This window comes from Parus major, chromosome 13 (genome assembly GCF_001522545.3).
Source record: "Parus major isolate Abel chromosome 13, Parus_major1.1, whole genome shotgun sequence".
Lineage (NCBI taxonomy): Eukaryota > Metazoa > Chordata > Aves > Passeriformes > Paridae > Parus > Parus major.
The window spans coordinates 7,174,010-7,189,328 of NC_031782.1; the positions used below are offsets into that span (position 1 = coordinate 7,174,010).

The window sequence follows — 15,319 nt, forward strand, 5'->3', positions numbered from 1 at the left end:
CTGGCAATGAGAAGGTAGTGGTTGTGCTTGTTAGCTACATTAAATGCTGCTGTTTGGGGAGAAGGACATTGGGGCTCCATGGGGGTGTTGGACCATCATGTGGGACATTGTCTCTGTGCACTGAGCAAGGGGAGCCCTGCCAGCACAGTGCAGAGGAGATCCCTGCAGCTCTGGATCTCAGGACAAGCATGTCCTTGAAGCTTGCTGGAAACTGGCAGGATGCTGCGTCTTGCAGGGGCTGTCCTTTGCCTGGAGGTCTCTTCAAGGAGAACAGAGACCAGCTTCTCACCACACAAGGCACAGCCTGAGGCCCAGGGCAGTAAGGATTGCTCCATGGGGATTGGGGATGCCTGGTGTGTGTCCCTCCTGGCAGCCAGAGGCTGTGCAGGTCGGTGTGCTGTTGTCACCTCGCTGGGGAGCTGAGAGGACTCTGCTCAGGCTGCACATTGCCCAGGACCTGCTGACACAGCAGCCTGAGGCAGCAAAGTTCAGGCAAGAGCACAGATGTTCTTGTAATGAGCCCAGTGATCTGGTGACTCATTCCCTTCCCAAGCAGCCACTTTTGATGTGAAAACTTCAATAAATGGAAAAGGAGGATCCGCTTTTGTAACATTTCCAAGAGCTGTTTCTCATTTCTGGTTTGAAGGTGATGGCTTGGGATTCCTCCCTTTGCTTCCCATTATATTTCTGTGAATGAAGCATTGGGACCTTTACGCAACCCACAGCCCTCTCTGCACCTTTGCTGACCTCTCTAAGTGAGTCTTTCCTGACATTTGCTAAAATCAAGAGGTTCTTGGTGGTGATTCCAGTCTCTTTTAATGCAAATGGCAATAATGATATGAATACTGATCATTGTTATTCTGCAGGATGAAATGTCAAGATTCCATATTTTTAATGTTAATTTTTAGTAGGTAAGTGCCACATTAAGCATGTCCATCCTGTCAGGGAACATGTTTTTCATATCACAGGAACTGTTAGAAATCATTAGTAATGAAGGAGACAACTGTTGTGCCTGGTGGGCTGGTCTTTGACGTGCAGTAATGCAAAGTGACATGAAAAATTTGGAATGAAGGGTGAAAAGCTGCTAAAAAAATCATGGGCTTAGCTATAAAATAATTAATCTCATATCTCAAATGTGGTGCTGAGCTGTGATGATAAAAAGGATCCATGTCAGTGCTGTTGGATTGCACATGTGTAACTAGGAAAGGAGGTAAAGGGTTGAGGCTGGGGGGACTGGTTTGGTGGTACAAAAAGATGTGCTTTGCTTTGGTGGAGAGCAAAAGGCTGTACTGGCAACTGCATTTAGCTTGAAATAGGAGTCTGTGGGCAGTAAGATCAGGTATGTGTCTATCTTTAATTGTTCCAAATAAAAGCTACCCTGAGCACAGGATCCCTGGACAGTGTATTTCTGTTAGAAGTACTTTAAAGCAACAAGTTTTTTACTGCAAACAGCTCTATTTTTCTCATCTAGACATTGGTATAACTTGCTGCTCTTTTGGACCTGTATTTATTATGCAGTATTACTTAGCAGAAAGTACTACTTTTACTTCACAAAGTAAAAGCATTTTGGGTCATATTTCTCTCTCATTTAGGTCATTTTTAATTGACATTTAGTGAAACTAACTCAGTTATATAACACTCAGAACGTAACAAATGCTGCTGCTTCAGATTTATCTGAGCTGAAACCTGAACTTCTCCTCCTGGTAACTTGTTTGTCTGTTTGATTTCAGGCTCCAACCTCACTGTTTTGGACAATCTCGACAGCGGGCTGGGCCTTGTCGAGGAGCAGGTGCAGAGATCGAGGCCGCGCCGTCGAAGGCACGCCACAGAGGATGATTACAACATCGAAGTCCTCCTGGGGGTCGATGACTCAGTTGTTCAGTTCCATGGGAAAGAACATGTTCAGAAGTACCTGCTGACCTTGATGAACATTGTGAGTACAGCCCTGCCAGCTGCCCTGTGGGAAGGCTCTGAAAGGCCTGGGAATGTAGGTTGGGTAAGCCGTTTGAATAAGACGTAACAGATTTTTCTCGTGGTAGGAGATAAAATAGGAGGGAAATCCAGGCCACAAGACAGAAGCTGAGTGTGGGACTGTTAAAATGTTCAAAGGCCTGCTTATGTGCTTTGGTGGGTGGGGACACAAGGTCAGGGGCTCAGGTTTTTGGAAGTCATTATGCTTTAGCTGTATGTTCCCTTAACCTAAGCTTCCTGCTGAGGAACAGGTTTGGAGAACTGTCTTCAAATAAGGTTCTAACAGAAATTACAATTGGCTTTTACATTTTTAAAACTACTCTGCTAAATTCTCTGATTTCTCAACTTTAGGTCCCGGGCCACCTCCCTGATCCTTGTTCACACTGCAGTAAAATGTTACGCAGTGTAACACTGATCTATCTTAAATTGATTTAATATTTACTCCATGACTGACATCTTTAGATTTCCTTAGTTAAATATTTAATCTTCAGAACCATAGTCTGTGCAACAGACTATGCAGTGTAGGAGTGATGAAAGGAGACACTAGGGAATATTATGTTTAAAAGAATCATTTTTTATTTCTAAATATCAATGCAGGAGCCCTCTAGCACCCCAGACAGTAAGGAAGGACACTACTTTTTGGAAAGGAATGAAGTCTTGAAAAATCATCCCTAGTACAGATCAAAATATATTTTATTCTTTTGCTAAAGAAATAGAAGTAAGTGGTAGGTAGCCCCCTCATAGACAACTCATTTAAGGATGACTTTCTTCCTGGTTCTTCTCAAATGGAACAGGAGTCTTTTCTCAATAAAAGATACTTCTGAAAAAGCTTTGTCCTCAGTGAATGTGTGTTCTAAGTAAAATAGTGTTGAGTAAAAAATTGCAGGTCTGCTCTGTTTTTGACAAATGGAGTCTGACTGCTGAAGTTTACAGTCTTGTCAAGAGGATGAGCCTGTAGATGACTCCTTTCACTTTGCAAACCACTGAGCAGAAATCCAGGGTATTAGGTACATTGTCTGCAATGTAGTTTTTGCAAGATAGATTTTTTTAATTATGAAGCTTGGTATTTATTCTTTGCTTTCTTTATTACATTCTTTTAGCAATGTGCAGAATATCACTGTTTTTCATTTTAAATGAGAGGTGGAATACAATTTAAGAAAATCCCGTGTGTGATATAAATTCAGTTATGACTTTTTATAACAGCATTGTAAATAGTTAAAAACCTGTCTTGACATTAGAGTTATGGGGTACTTGATGTCTGCTCTGATGGCTGTAAATGCATATATTCTAACAGAAATGACATAGTGAATTTCATTTATTTGTGTGGTTTGTTTTCTCTGAGGCTTAAAACAAAGTCTACAGTGAAACAGATGGTTTTATGCATCTCTAAATTAACAAGTCAAACAGGCCAAACCAGGAATGTGGCAAACAGGCCAAAATAGATTAAACAGGACTCTTTACTTATCATGTCACTTAAATCTATTTTAAAGAATTAAAATATACAGTAATGGTAAAGAAGCCATAAAAGTTCCAGCTCTGGAATATACCTTTTCCTAATTTTAGTAAACCATCCAAGACACAAATTGCAAGAAATAACAACTCTTCAGCAGCCTGTCTCTGCAAGTGGTTTAGAAAGTGCAGCCTGTGTAACCATCCCCACAGGGCATGGCAGCTCTTGGCATAGGCAACAATTGTTCTGTTGAGAGCTCTGAGGTAGAAACATGTCTTTTGGGGACTGAGGATGTGTCCCATGCCCTGTGCCCAAATTCAAGGAGCTGTTTGCAATCCCCAAGGCCTCTTGGAAGGCTCTGGATAGTTGCTGGCAGTCATCAGTGTTGTCCTGTTTTTTCTTTCAAAACTCATCAGGTTTCTAGAGTCTGTATTTCAGCAGAGGGGTGGGTGATGGTGACCAGTCCTGTTTCCAGCTCCAGCACAGAGAGGCAAGAGGGGTTTGTTACTGCAAATGGTGGTGCTGGAGACCTGTATTGTGCCAAGGACAGCACAATGCAGAACCTCTCCTTCCCCTCAGCAGGGCAACTCCAGCTCTTGCCCTCACTGCTAGATGGGTGCAAGGTGTAATTCTGTCTAGAACATGGTTTTGGTCTCCCTTCTTGAGATTCACAGTGACTCCCCCATTGCCCTCTCTTCTACCTCTTTGAATAGCTGGGGGTTTTCATTTGGAAAATGAGCCCACTATAAAAGGCCTTGGGGTCCCTGGCTGTTAGGGGTCACATGTATGCAGTGGGTTTCTGATAAGATGTGTAGGTCCAAGGCCACTGAAAAAGGACAGCTACAAACAATTCCAGCTGTATTTTAAAATCTAATTGAAGATCTTCTCATAACAATCAGATTGTGTGTACCGTGCTGGGTTTAGGATCTAATCAATTAGCTTCCTGAATTAACAAGGCATAGAATCAATTAGCTTTGTATGGTAACGAGGTAGTAAACATAAAATCAAGAATGGATGTTAACAAAATTAAATAATACTGAAGATACTTACTGGAGATAAAACAGGTGATCAAATACTTCCATTTCTGAGTTTCCAAGAATGAAACAAATGCTAGGTGAATTGTCCTTCCTGGGGCAAGTTATTACTTTCCCAGAAGCAGCTCCCAGCATGGCTGGTTCTCCCACTGTGCTTGATCTCCTTGTGTGTGATGGCATGAGCAGTTGTCCTTAACTAACTTTTCCCAGGGATCTTGGGTGGAACCCTACCACCAACCCAAACAAAACAATATTTTTTTTTTTTTCAAGCCCAGTTCAATGACTGTAAATTCAGTAAAATCTGTTTTGTGCAGCTTAAGTGATGTGTTACAGTCCACACCTAAAAGCCATGAAGTGAGAAAAAACAGGGGCTGGGTGTCCTGGCTATCTTGAATAACTGTGCTAATATTTATCCCAAAGTTTGGAAATGAAGTCACTCCCAAACAAATGGTGATAGATGCCAGAGGATTTTTAACACGTTGGGCTGCAGCCACGTATTGTCTGACTCTGCGCCAGCCGTTCCACTGCAGTGAGCTCGGCCTCATGCCTCCCCTTTTTCATCCTCCAGTCATTTCCTCTGACAAAACTCTGGTTTCTCTTGACCTCTTCTCTTTTCTCTGCTCAGCACTGTCAGGACATTCAGTCACCTTTGGAAAATATGCCATTGCTTTTGCTTTGGAGACCCTCAGCTGCCTCTTGCTTGCACCATTTTCATTTGTGTGTCATGCTGTGTTTTTTCCTGGGAAGGATATTGGCCTGCACAGTCCAATTTCCAAGCGTGAGCCCACACATTGCACAAATTAACTTTGTATTTATAGCATGCAGAAGCATTTCCACAGAGGAGAGATATTTGTGTTGAATCTTGTAGTTCTGTAGTTACTCAGGAACGTAGAAGGTAATTCAATTTCAGCAAGAAAGCATCTCAAACCCTCAGTAATTGTTTCTGCGTGTGCAATTGTTTGGGAAATACTAGAAAAGTGCAAAGCTAGAAGTGGCGTTGGAGAATTATCTTCTTGCTTGGGAAAGAAAAGGTTTTCACTGCAGGATGCTCTGGGAGGAGGAGGAGGACACTGAATGGATGTCATTGAGCTGAATGGCTTGGATGTGTGCACTCGTCACAGGATAAAAAACCTGGCTGGGTGGTTAAGCCCAAAAGGTGATGGTGAATGGAACCAAATCCAGTTGGTGGCCAGTCCAAAGTGATATTGCCCAGGTCCAGCAGCCTTCAGTATCAGTGATCTGGATTAGGGAATTGAGTGAATCCTCCGTCCATGTGCAGATGACACCAAGGTAGATGGGAATGTTGATCTGCTGGAGGGCTGGAAGGCTCTCCAGTTGGATCTGGACATGTCCTCAAGTTACCAGGAGATCTTTAGATTAAATATTTGGAAAAATCTTTTCATGGTTGTCAAGCATTGGAACAGGTTGCCCAGGGAAGTGATGGAGTCACTGGAGATGTTTAGAAGATGTTTGGATGTGGTGTTTGGGGATGTGGGTTAGTGGTGTCCTTGGCAGTGCTGGGGTTGAAGTTTAGACTTAATGATCTTAAAGAGCTTTTCCAGCCTGAAGGGCTCATTGATTCTGAAATGGGTGTTGTTGGTACCCAGTCCTGGTGCTGAAATTCTCTGTTTCATAACCCTCATAAAAGTAGTTTCCAGGATTAAGCAATTTTCAGGGATAAAAATCTTTAATTTCTTTTCCATTCCTTTACTGTAAAAGGGCTGATATTAAAATATTTATATATATTCATGTAATGGATATATGGACAAAATATCTGTGATACTAAAGCCCATCTCCTCAAAGTAGCTAAGTGCCTAATTGCTGTTATTTCAAAGGGAGATGGACCCTAAATAAGAATTATGCCTCACTCTGGGCTAGATTTATCTGAATTTACCTGCCTTTGAAATCAGTGAGAATCAGTATTATAAATTATCTCATGGGATTATGTATTCCCCAGCCTTCAAGTGAAACTTCAACTCCAGAACAAATACATTAAACTTTTCATTTGAATAACTGAAATCAATGAGAGTTATGCAGCTGGGCGCTTTGGAAAGTCCCTGGAGTCTTTCACCTGCATCTTTCAGCACTACACATGTCTTTGAAATTGTGGCCCTGAGGCGCTGCTGAATGTGTTATCTGTCCTCTTTAATAGGATGTACATGATACTACTATTATAGATGAGATTTCTGCTCTCGTATCTCTGGCTGATGAGGAATGAAGATTTGCAGGTACAGAACAGCAAGTCCCTAATGAGAGGAAAGGGCAGAAATGCCATCGGTTTCTAACTGACAGTTGGATAAAAACCTGAAAGCATGTCTAATTCAAGCTGCTAAAAAGAAAGTGATGATTGAATACATTGAAATAATGGTGCTCCCTGTCTTCAGAATCACGCTTTTTAAACTAAAAAGCATTTCTTTTAGATGGCAAGGATAGTTCAATAATGTAGAATTTGACTGGATTTTTGAAAATTAAATAATTCATAAGCTCCATTGCTCATTATTTAAATTCAGTTTATTTTAATATGGGCACTTTAAATTTGAACTAACTCTAAGAAATTCCACAAATAACAAATGTAAGTCCAACTCTATTCATCTGAGGGACTTCAGCTCTCTGTAGCTGAATTACAGCTTGTTTGAAACTTTAAATATATGTATGTAACTCCACATTTTGACTGTTCATTATAAACCAGTAGCTGTGACTGGTGTGAACAGTGTCTGAAGAGGCCTCCATGAGGTTATTTTTGTTCATTATCTTGATTGCCACCCTACAGTGGAAGCTGTAGTTGTGCTTGGGCATTCAGGGGCTCCTGCAGGAAAGACCCTCTCAGAACTCTTACAGGTTGTACACATTTTCAGAGAGATATTATTCCCAGTGTCAATTAGGTGAGTATTGCTCATTACTGGTACCTGGAATGTGCCTTGCTGCCCTGTTGCACAGGTTTTGGTACTGTCCTCAAGCTAGAGGGTAGGTGCTGTTAAAAGATAGATTTTTTTTTTCCATTACTCCAAATACCAAGACGAGCTTTAGCCACAAAGGTTTCAGCCAGGGACTTCTGAGTTGTGACAGTGTGGTTTGTGTGATGGAGTGTGGATGATTAGGATCAGCTTTCAAACTCTGCATGCTTCTCTTAACCAAACCACTTAGATTTGAAGAGGTCACCATATTTATTACTTTAACACCACACCCCTATCCCTTGTTGTAAAGTGATAAATCAGTCTGCTTAATTATTTTATGATGCTATAGTTGATTTTATTAACATGATCTTGAGACAGTAATTCAGAAAAATACTGAGTCTGTTGGTGCAAAGGTAATTTACAGTGTTTAGAGAAACTTCTCACAGCAGTGGTTTATGAGCAGGAATGAGAAGTTCCAAGAGCCTGCGGGAGGAACTAAGAAAAATAAATTAGTCATGAAGTCAGAAAACAAAGTCTATGACCTTTCTAAAGCCAATGTTACAGTCGAAGATGAGATAGAGACCTGTAACATGAAGCTACCTAATGCCTTGCCAACACATCTGCTGGAGAATGTTTTTCATTTTGATCAGAAGCAGCTAACTTGGACTTGGTAACACCTACTGACTCTGACACCAGGGAAGGTAAATCAGGACTCGGACTCATATTTGCATGGAAAATGCAAGATTCTTATCTCTGTTTTGCAATGTACACTGCCAAGCTCTTCTAAAACTGCCTGGTGTATGTGGTTTTGCAGAAAGATAGATGTTTTCCAAATGTGAGATCACAGTTTGACCTTTAAGTTTCATGTGTGTTGTGTGGTTTCATTCTTCTTTATTCCTTGTGATGCTCAACAAAGATTTCAGGGGAAAAAAAAAGAGTTCCTCTCTGAGGAAATGAGGAAATACCTTGTAAGGACTAGAAAGGGAGACTAGGAGCCCTTGATTTTGCCTGATGACTTTCTGTGTGACCACAGTACACCCACCAGAGGAATTGATGTACTGTTATTCCTGTGGGATTAAGATAAAGCTTTGGGAATGTCAGAAATGCTCATTTGGGATCTCCAAAAGCATAAAGAAGGTGATGAAAATCGATGAGCACAGTGGTGTTTGAAGTGGGACGGCAGAAAAATAAAGTGAGAGGGGAACGCTTTTGGGAGGGTCAGATTACAGAAGTTTGTGCTCAGTATCCACCATGACATTTCTGGTTCCTATCTTGTAATTCAAACCAGATGTTTCTTACAGAAATAGACAATCACTGGATGCCCACCAGGCACCGAGGCTTTGCTGCAGATAATTATGATCTGATGAATGAGCTGCATCTCGGGCTGGGCTCTAACAATGGTTTGCCAGGAGCTCTGCCATCCCACAGGGAAGGAGCTGATGCTCTCCAGCTTCTCCAGTATTGCTCTGGCAGAGATCCACACATGGTCCCAGCTCTGCCCAGGAGCACGTAGCCATCAGTAGTTTCTGCAGCAGTAGTTGTGTAAGGATGTGGGTGATCAAAGTGCGGGCTAATCAGCTTGGATGGATCAGTGATTTGTGGTGGCTGCAAAACCAGATGACTCTTGGTTTGTGCCTGCTCTGGATGGTCAGATGTGCCCTCTGATGGCCACTGTTGCTGGGTTGGAGCCGTTTGGTAGTGACACAGCCTGAGGTTGAAGCTATGAAATGTCCACAGGGGTGTGTGCTCAGGGGGAGCGGCGCTCACCCAGGCGTGAGGAGCAATCCATGGAGCTGCCTGGGGACAAACCCGATGGTTTATGGTTCAGGAGCCACGTTGGGATGAAATGATCTGCCTTTTGCATAGCAGATCCTAACAAACTCTGCAAGGCTGGGAACTCCTTCAAACTGCATGAATGGGTTTGCTGATGATTTGCCAAAATACGCAGATTATTCTCCTGTGGTGCATTGGTTTAATTAGGGATCCAGGGAACCACCTGACTTTGCCTAAAAATCCTGCCAGCACTATCAGCAGGTAACCTGCTCTGCACCAAGACTAGCAGAACTGAAGGCTGTTGATTACTATTTGTGTTACAGGAGCTTTCAAAATTCCCTTTTAGGATCAGGCCGTGCTTTGCTCAGTAATCAAAACTTTCCAGGGCTTCTTTTACAAAGTGTGAGGCACCTCACAGGCCCTTGGCTTGTCTTTAGCTTTTTCATGTGTTCTATGTGCTTACTGTGCCGACTTGAAACTTGCTCAAGGCAGAAGAATTATAAAATTAGCAGAGAGGGACAGATGAAAAAAAGTAAATAAAGTCTTTGTTTTTCTTATGTAGCACCAATCTGTGCCAGCCTGATTTCTACACAGAAACTTTAAATAGAAATGCATGTTTTCCTTTGAAATATCCCAGAAAAAGAAACCAAAGATATCCCAAAATAGTTAGCGAACTACAATAGCTTGATGAAAGTCTCTTTACAGTGTTTCACTGTGCTTTGAATTCTTTGAGATTTACGCAGCCTTCTTCATCACCCTCTATAAATGCTGAATCACTGTAGGACATCTCTCAAGATTTAATTCATTCACTGCCTTCAGTTCAGGAGCTGTGATTATGGGATGGTCTCTGTGTACTTTTTTTCTCCTATGCAGCAACTTAATTTTAGACTTACTGATCTAAGAACAACAGGAGATTGACTCTGGCTTTTCTTCTGTTGATACGAACAAGGATGTCCTGCTGAAGTACATGGAGATGCAGTGCTGGAAAAGTACTTGCAGTCTTTTCCACAGCTGTGTGTATTTATTGCACAGACATCTGAACATGTATCTCCATTGTCTGGCTGTCTCTGCTTTCAAACAGTAAGTTTCAAAGTTGTGAGTTGCTCTCAAGCCTGGAGCTATCTGATTGCACAGGCTGGTTGGTCATTTTCTGCCCTATACACTGAGCTACATTAGCTTGACTCTGCTTTCCTGTTGAAAGAAGAGGTGGAAATGTGGAGAATCTGAGCTAGGGGCTGTGTTGGCCCTTTCAGTGTGTGCATTTTCGTGAACCTCAACTTTAGCTTGGATCTTGTATCTCTAACAACAATTAGGTGTATCTCTGAAACAAATAGGTGTGATTTAGACTGTGCTGAAAAAAGGAAAAGCATCTATTTCAGCATATTATTCATGTGCAGCGAGATACTCCTAGCAAACCACAGTTTATCTCAGAGGGAGATGTTGTGTGAAGAGGGCTTGGACTCATTAATGAAACCAAGACCCAGAGCTTTGAATTGGCCCGCTGTCTTGCAGAAAATCCAGGGTCTCAAGAGAACCAAGCAGCTTTTTAGAGTGCTTGTGCTTTTCTGTTCATTCACAGTTTGTTTGTTAGATGTCATTTGCATGAATAGTCAAACAGTGTTTTAATTCTGTTCCATCAGTTTTTTCAAGCCAAGTTTCCCTTTGGCACACAACAGCGATACAGTTGTTCAGTTACTCAACGATTGTTAAAAGAGGCTTAGGTTAAATTCTGGAAGTTAATGAGAGAGTGGTTTGCACCAATTTGGATTATGCTTTATGAACTAATTAAATACTTATTTACATGCTGTGTTTACTGTCCTCTATACACAGCAGTTTTTGTTTAATACTCATTTCATGTACAGGTAATTTACAGCTTATCATACCCTTGATGCGAGCGCTCTCTTCCCACCACACAAAGGGGGAGACAAATTAATATCCCTGCCTCACTTAACAATGTTCAAAGATCTTTTTCCTGGGTGAAAGAATTTTTGTAAAGCAGAATATGGTTACATCTTACCTCTTTATAATCTGTGTTGAGCAGTGGTCCTCAAAGTAAAAATAAGAGAGTTTTTTAAAATTTTAGAATATAAAGTTAGTCTTGTTAAGTCTTACTTAAACATGCAAAGAGATGATCTGATTTCTAGAGGAGTTGTTTACAAAGCAGATTTGAACATAATCAGCTTCTTCTACCCTGCAATGAAAACAGAAGCCCCTGAAACCACTCATGGCCATCAGCTCCTCATCCACCATTTTAATCCAAGGATCTTCTTGCTCATCAACCAGTAATGAGCCTGCATCCCAGGCATCCCCCAGAATGTTCCCCAGGGTGTGAGCCTCCTCCTGGAGCTGCGGTTCAGCAGGACACCCAGGACTGTTGAAAATCTGGATGCCTACCAGGCAAAAAATAAGGCTCTTCTGTCAAAAAATACTGATGAAATGAATTAAAATTCACTTTAAAATGTCAGTGGGGATTGCTTAGCAAAACCTACACTGATGTATTTAATTTTAATGGTTTTTGAAGAGATAAAATATGGGCCATTAAAACTGGGGCTGATTGAAGTAGCAGGACATTATTTACCATGTTTCAAATGAAAGGTTCCCTGAAAGTTATTTATTAGCTTGAAGTAATGAATCTAGTTTGCAGGAATAAATGAAATCAGCAAAAGAGTTCAGTTTGGCGGAACCTTTACCAAAGGAAGGAGGTTTTAGGGAAGGAACTTGCCTTGCAGGGGTCACATCTGCCTCTTCTAATTTGTAAAGCTAAACCCCTGCCATTTGGCCAAGTCTCATGCAGTCTTCATCACTGAATACTTAAATCATCCTCATTAACTGTTAATATTTTCCCAACTTGCTTGTAGCAGTGTTCCCTAAGTAATTGTTATTCATCCACATTTCATTCTCTACTCTAAATATTTACAGTTTTCTTTTCAGTGTTCCTGGGGTGATTTCCCTGTGTGCATGTTCAGCTATGTAGCTCTGGTATAAAAATAAAGAAGACAATTTTAATTTGCTGGCATTTTGTAGCTTTTGTTCTACTTGCAAAGTTTAACACTGATGAGTTTTGACACACAATAAAGCCAGCCCATGTGCCTAACCAGCTCTTTGAGGGATGCACTTCCTCTTGGCAGAGTGTGATGTGATGGGTCCCAGATGGAAGAATTACAGGGTGCAGCTGAACTGATCTGGTGAATGGCTCTCAGGAGAGAGGTCCTGTCTCTCTGCTCACTCATGCCCTTCCCTATACATGGTCCTGCTCAGCAGAGAGATATTTGGGATTTTGCCTGGATTGCCATGCTCCGGTGAGCACACATGGGGCAGCTCAGCTACATCCTGTGGGTGCACCAAGATACCTCCAAGTCCAATTAGGCTGGCATTTATATACCTGATAATCTGAAGTCTCTGAGTATATATTTATTTTAAATAATTCCCTAAATTATAGCCTGTTGGGAGACTACTGAAAAGTTTGAAAAAAACCTATTCCCTCTCTCATTAGTGGAATTTTTCATGTTTTAAATATGATCACAAAGTTGTGTCTGGTCTAATGACAGAGCATAAAAGGTACTGGCTGTATCACTGCTTTCATAGTAACCATTGCTAAAGCGCTGAACTCTTTTGCAGGTTAATGAAATTTATCATGATGAGTCCCTGGGTGCTCACATTAACGTTGTCTTGGTGAGGATAATCCTGCTGAGCTACGGCAAGGTAAGGAAAGGTTAATTTAAGTGGAGGATATCAGTATCTGTAGACTTCATTCTTTTATGAACAGTGCAATTACTGGGGTCATGGATTTGTTTTGTATTTTAATCCACATATATTATCCTTATTAGTTTGCAACTATAAAGAACTTCCATGTTTACATACATACGTTTATCATCTGAACTTAACATTTCAAATAGTTTCAATTTCTTCTGGGCTTTCCTTGTGTCATTTGAAGTTACTGCTTAGCTCTGGCAGTCTGTCTTTTCAGATTTGTTTGGAATAGCCCATGAAACATAGAGAGCATTTTAGCTCCTAAAGAAAACTCAATGTGTTCTGGTTCAACTATATGTAAGTATCAGTAAATACAAGGTCAGTTCTGCAAGATGCTGAGGGCTACAGCTTCTAAGAACTCATTTATACTTGTGCTTATTATCAGTGGAACTACACATGTGCTAAAGTTAAATGGGTGCTCTGTGGAATAGGGGCCAGAAGGCAAGAGCTCTGCAGATCAAATCTGTAATTAAAAGTATCAAGTGTTCTTTCTCTCAGTTCCTGTGGAAGGTGTTGCTCCGCAGACAAAACTTAGGTAAAGAGGAACAGAATGTTAAATAGATTTCAAAAGTATTGATCTGTTCAGTACCTGTGTCCTGTTACTGCCTAGCCAACATCAGATTCCATGGAAACAGGAACAGGACATTTCAAGTATGCTGATAACTGCTTTGGTTAAGGACATGATTTTGGTGCTCTCCAATGCAGCATCAGGCCCAGCTGCTCAGAGCAGAGTGTTAACATCTAATGCACCTTCCTGTGTCTGGAGTTGCTGGGATTTCCATGTTCATGTAGTAAGTCTGGATTCTGGATGACTCCATGTTTACTCATGGAAGCTGCTGGAATGGTGTCAGCAAAGAGCCAGTGCAGATGGTGAAGCTCCACTGGCATCACCAGCTTACCCTGCTCAATACTAGCTGAGAACTTTCCTCCCTGGTGCAAATGAGGGAGCTCTCAGGTTTAGTCTGGACTCTGAAGGAGACTGATTACCTGGATACAGTTAAATTTTTCTGTTGGAGCTTCTCCATCTGAGAACTAAACACACCAATCCATCTCTGCTTTTCCTGCAGTGATGATGATGATGATGATGATGATGATGATGTAGTTATGCACTTTGGATAAGCTTAATCAGATGTATGTCCTAAAGTAAAATGTAAAAAAGGTCCTATTTGCCATTTTGTGATTGAAGGTTCATGGAGTGTGTAGTTAACATTGAATTACAAAATGATTGAAATATCCTTGTGATGGCTGTAATGACAAAAGTTTGATTGCAAATTGACTTACAAATCTCATACAAATCTGATGTTGCAATAGTGGTGGAAGCCAGTAGCATTAGTGCCAGTCCTAGTCACTTCTTTGCAGTCCACAGTTCATGGGTATTTCATAATTGTTATGTGCTTTTTATTATTCATCTTTAGCCCTATAAATCTACCTCAGTGTGAGCTCTGGCTATTTCTGCAAGTTTCCAGATGGCTACAGCAGTCATCATTCCATCTTAAGGATCTTTGTTTTCTTGTGAAGAGCAAAGCCTCGTCCATTTATAATTTGAAATTTATCAGTTTCATATACTTTAGAGAGGAGAGTTGGGGTGCAGGACAGAAGCCATCATTTCTTGGTGGGTCTTTGGCCACATCACTGCCACATTTACAGCTCAGTGTAATCTGGATATTCTGCTTGTGGATTCTACATCCACAATCTGCAGTAGACAATGCTTTAGGTTCTGAGTTGTCCTGCTGTTTCAGTGCAATAATTCTGCTATCACAAGCTTGCCCCAGAGATAATTTTTCTTACATTTCCATATCTGATTCTTGTTTACATTAAAGACAGTCTAGGACTTTCTAAAAATAGAAAAAAGTATATATAAAATATATAATTCCAGAGCTCCTCTACTTTATGATGTGGGAACCTGCATGCCATGGCTGTATGAGAATACTTCCTTTTCTGTTCATGTTTTTAAATTTCCTGATCAGAGGACTAGTGCCAGGGAGGAGAAGGTGAGGAGATTTTTTCTTTAAAGGTTTGGGATAATTTAACAGTGGAAAAGCAGAGAGAAAAAGTGTATAGTTCTTATTTTCTGAACCTGATCTGTGGAATTAGAACAAAGCCTTGAATATTTTACTATCACACACACCATCACTAACAATTTTTAGGAAAATATATATTCAAAATACATAGTATTAGGTAGGGTTTGTGTATTAGATAAGGCAGTGCATGAATGAAGCAGCATGATTGCCTTCACAACATGAAAATGTTATCCCAGTCTTGTTTGAGTAAGCATTTCTTTTGAAAGCATGGAGCTAATATTTTCAGATTCATTTGCCTCACTGCAGGCAATTTATATATATTATCAAGGGTGCCATTTAAATAATCATAATAATTACATTATGGTTCTGTAATTGATGAAGTATGTACCATCAACGTCAGGTTTATGACAGCACTCTCAGCTATTG

The 15,319-nt window shown here is 40.9% G+C and overlaps 1 protein-coding gene across 1 annotated transcript in view; it reads left to right on the top strand.

Annotated features, from left to right (window-relative positions):
* ADAMTS2 (ADAM metallopeptidase with thrombospondin type 1 motif 2) overlaps positions 1-15,319 on the top strand; it is a gene marked incomplete at its 5' end in the record, with an annotated part of 174,435 nt that overhangs the window by 112,691 nt on the left and 46,425 nt on the right. Inside the window, 2 exons of the mRNA XM_015641485.2 lie at positions 1,731-1,933; positions 12,741-12,824. Coding sequence (XP_015496971.1) covers positions 1,731-1,933; positions 12,741-12,824 — 287 coding nt within the window. The remainder of the gene's footprint in view (positions 1-1,730; positions 1,934-12,740; positions 12,825-15,319) is intronic.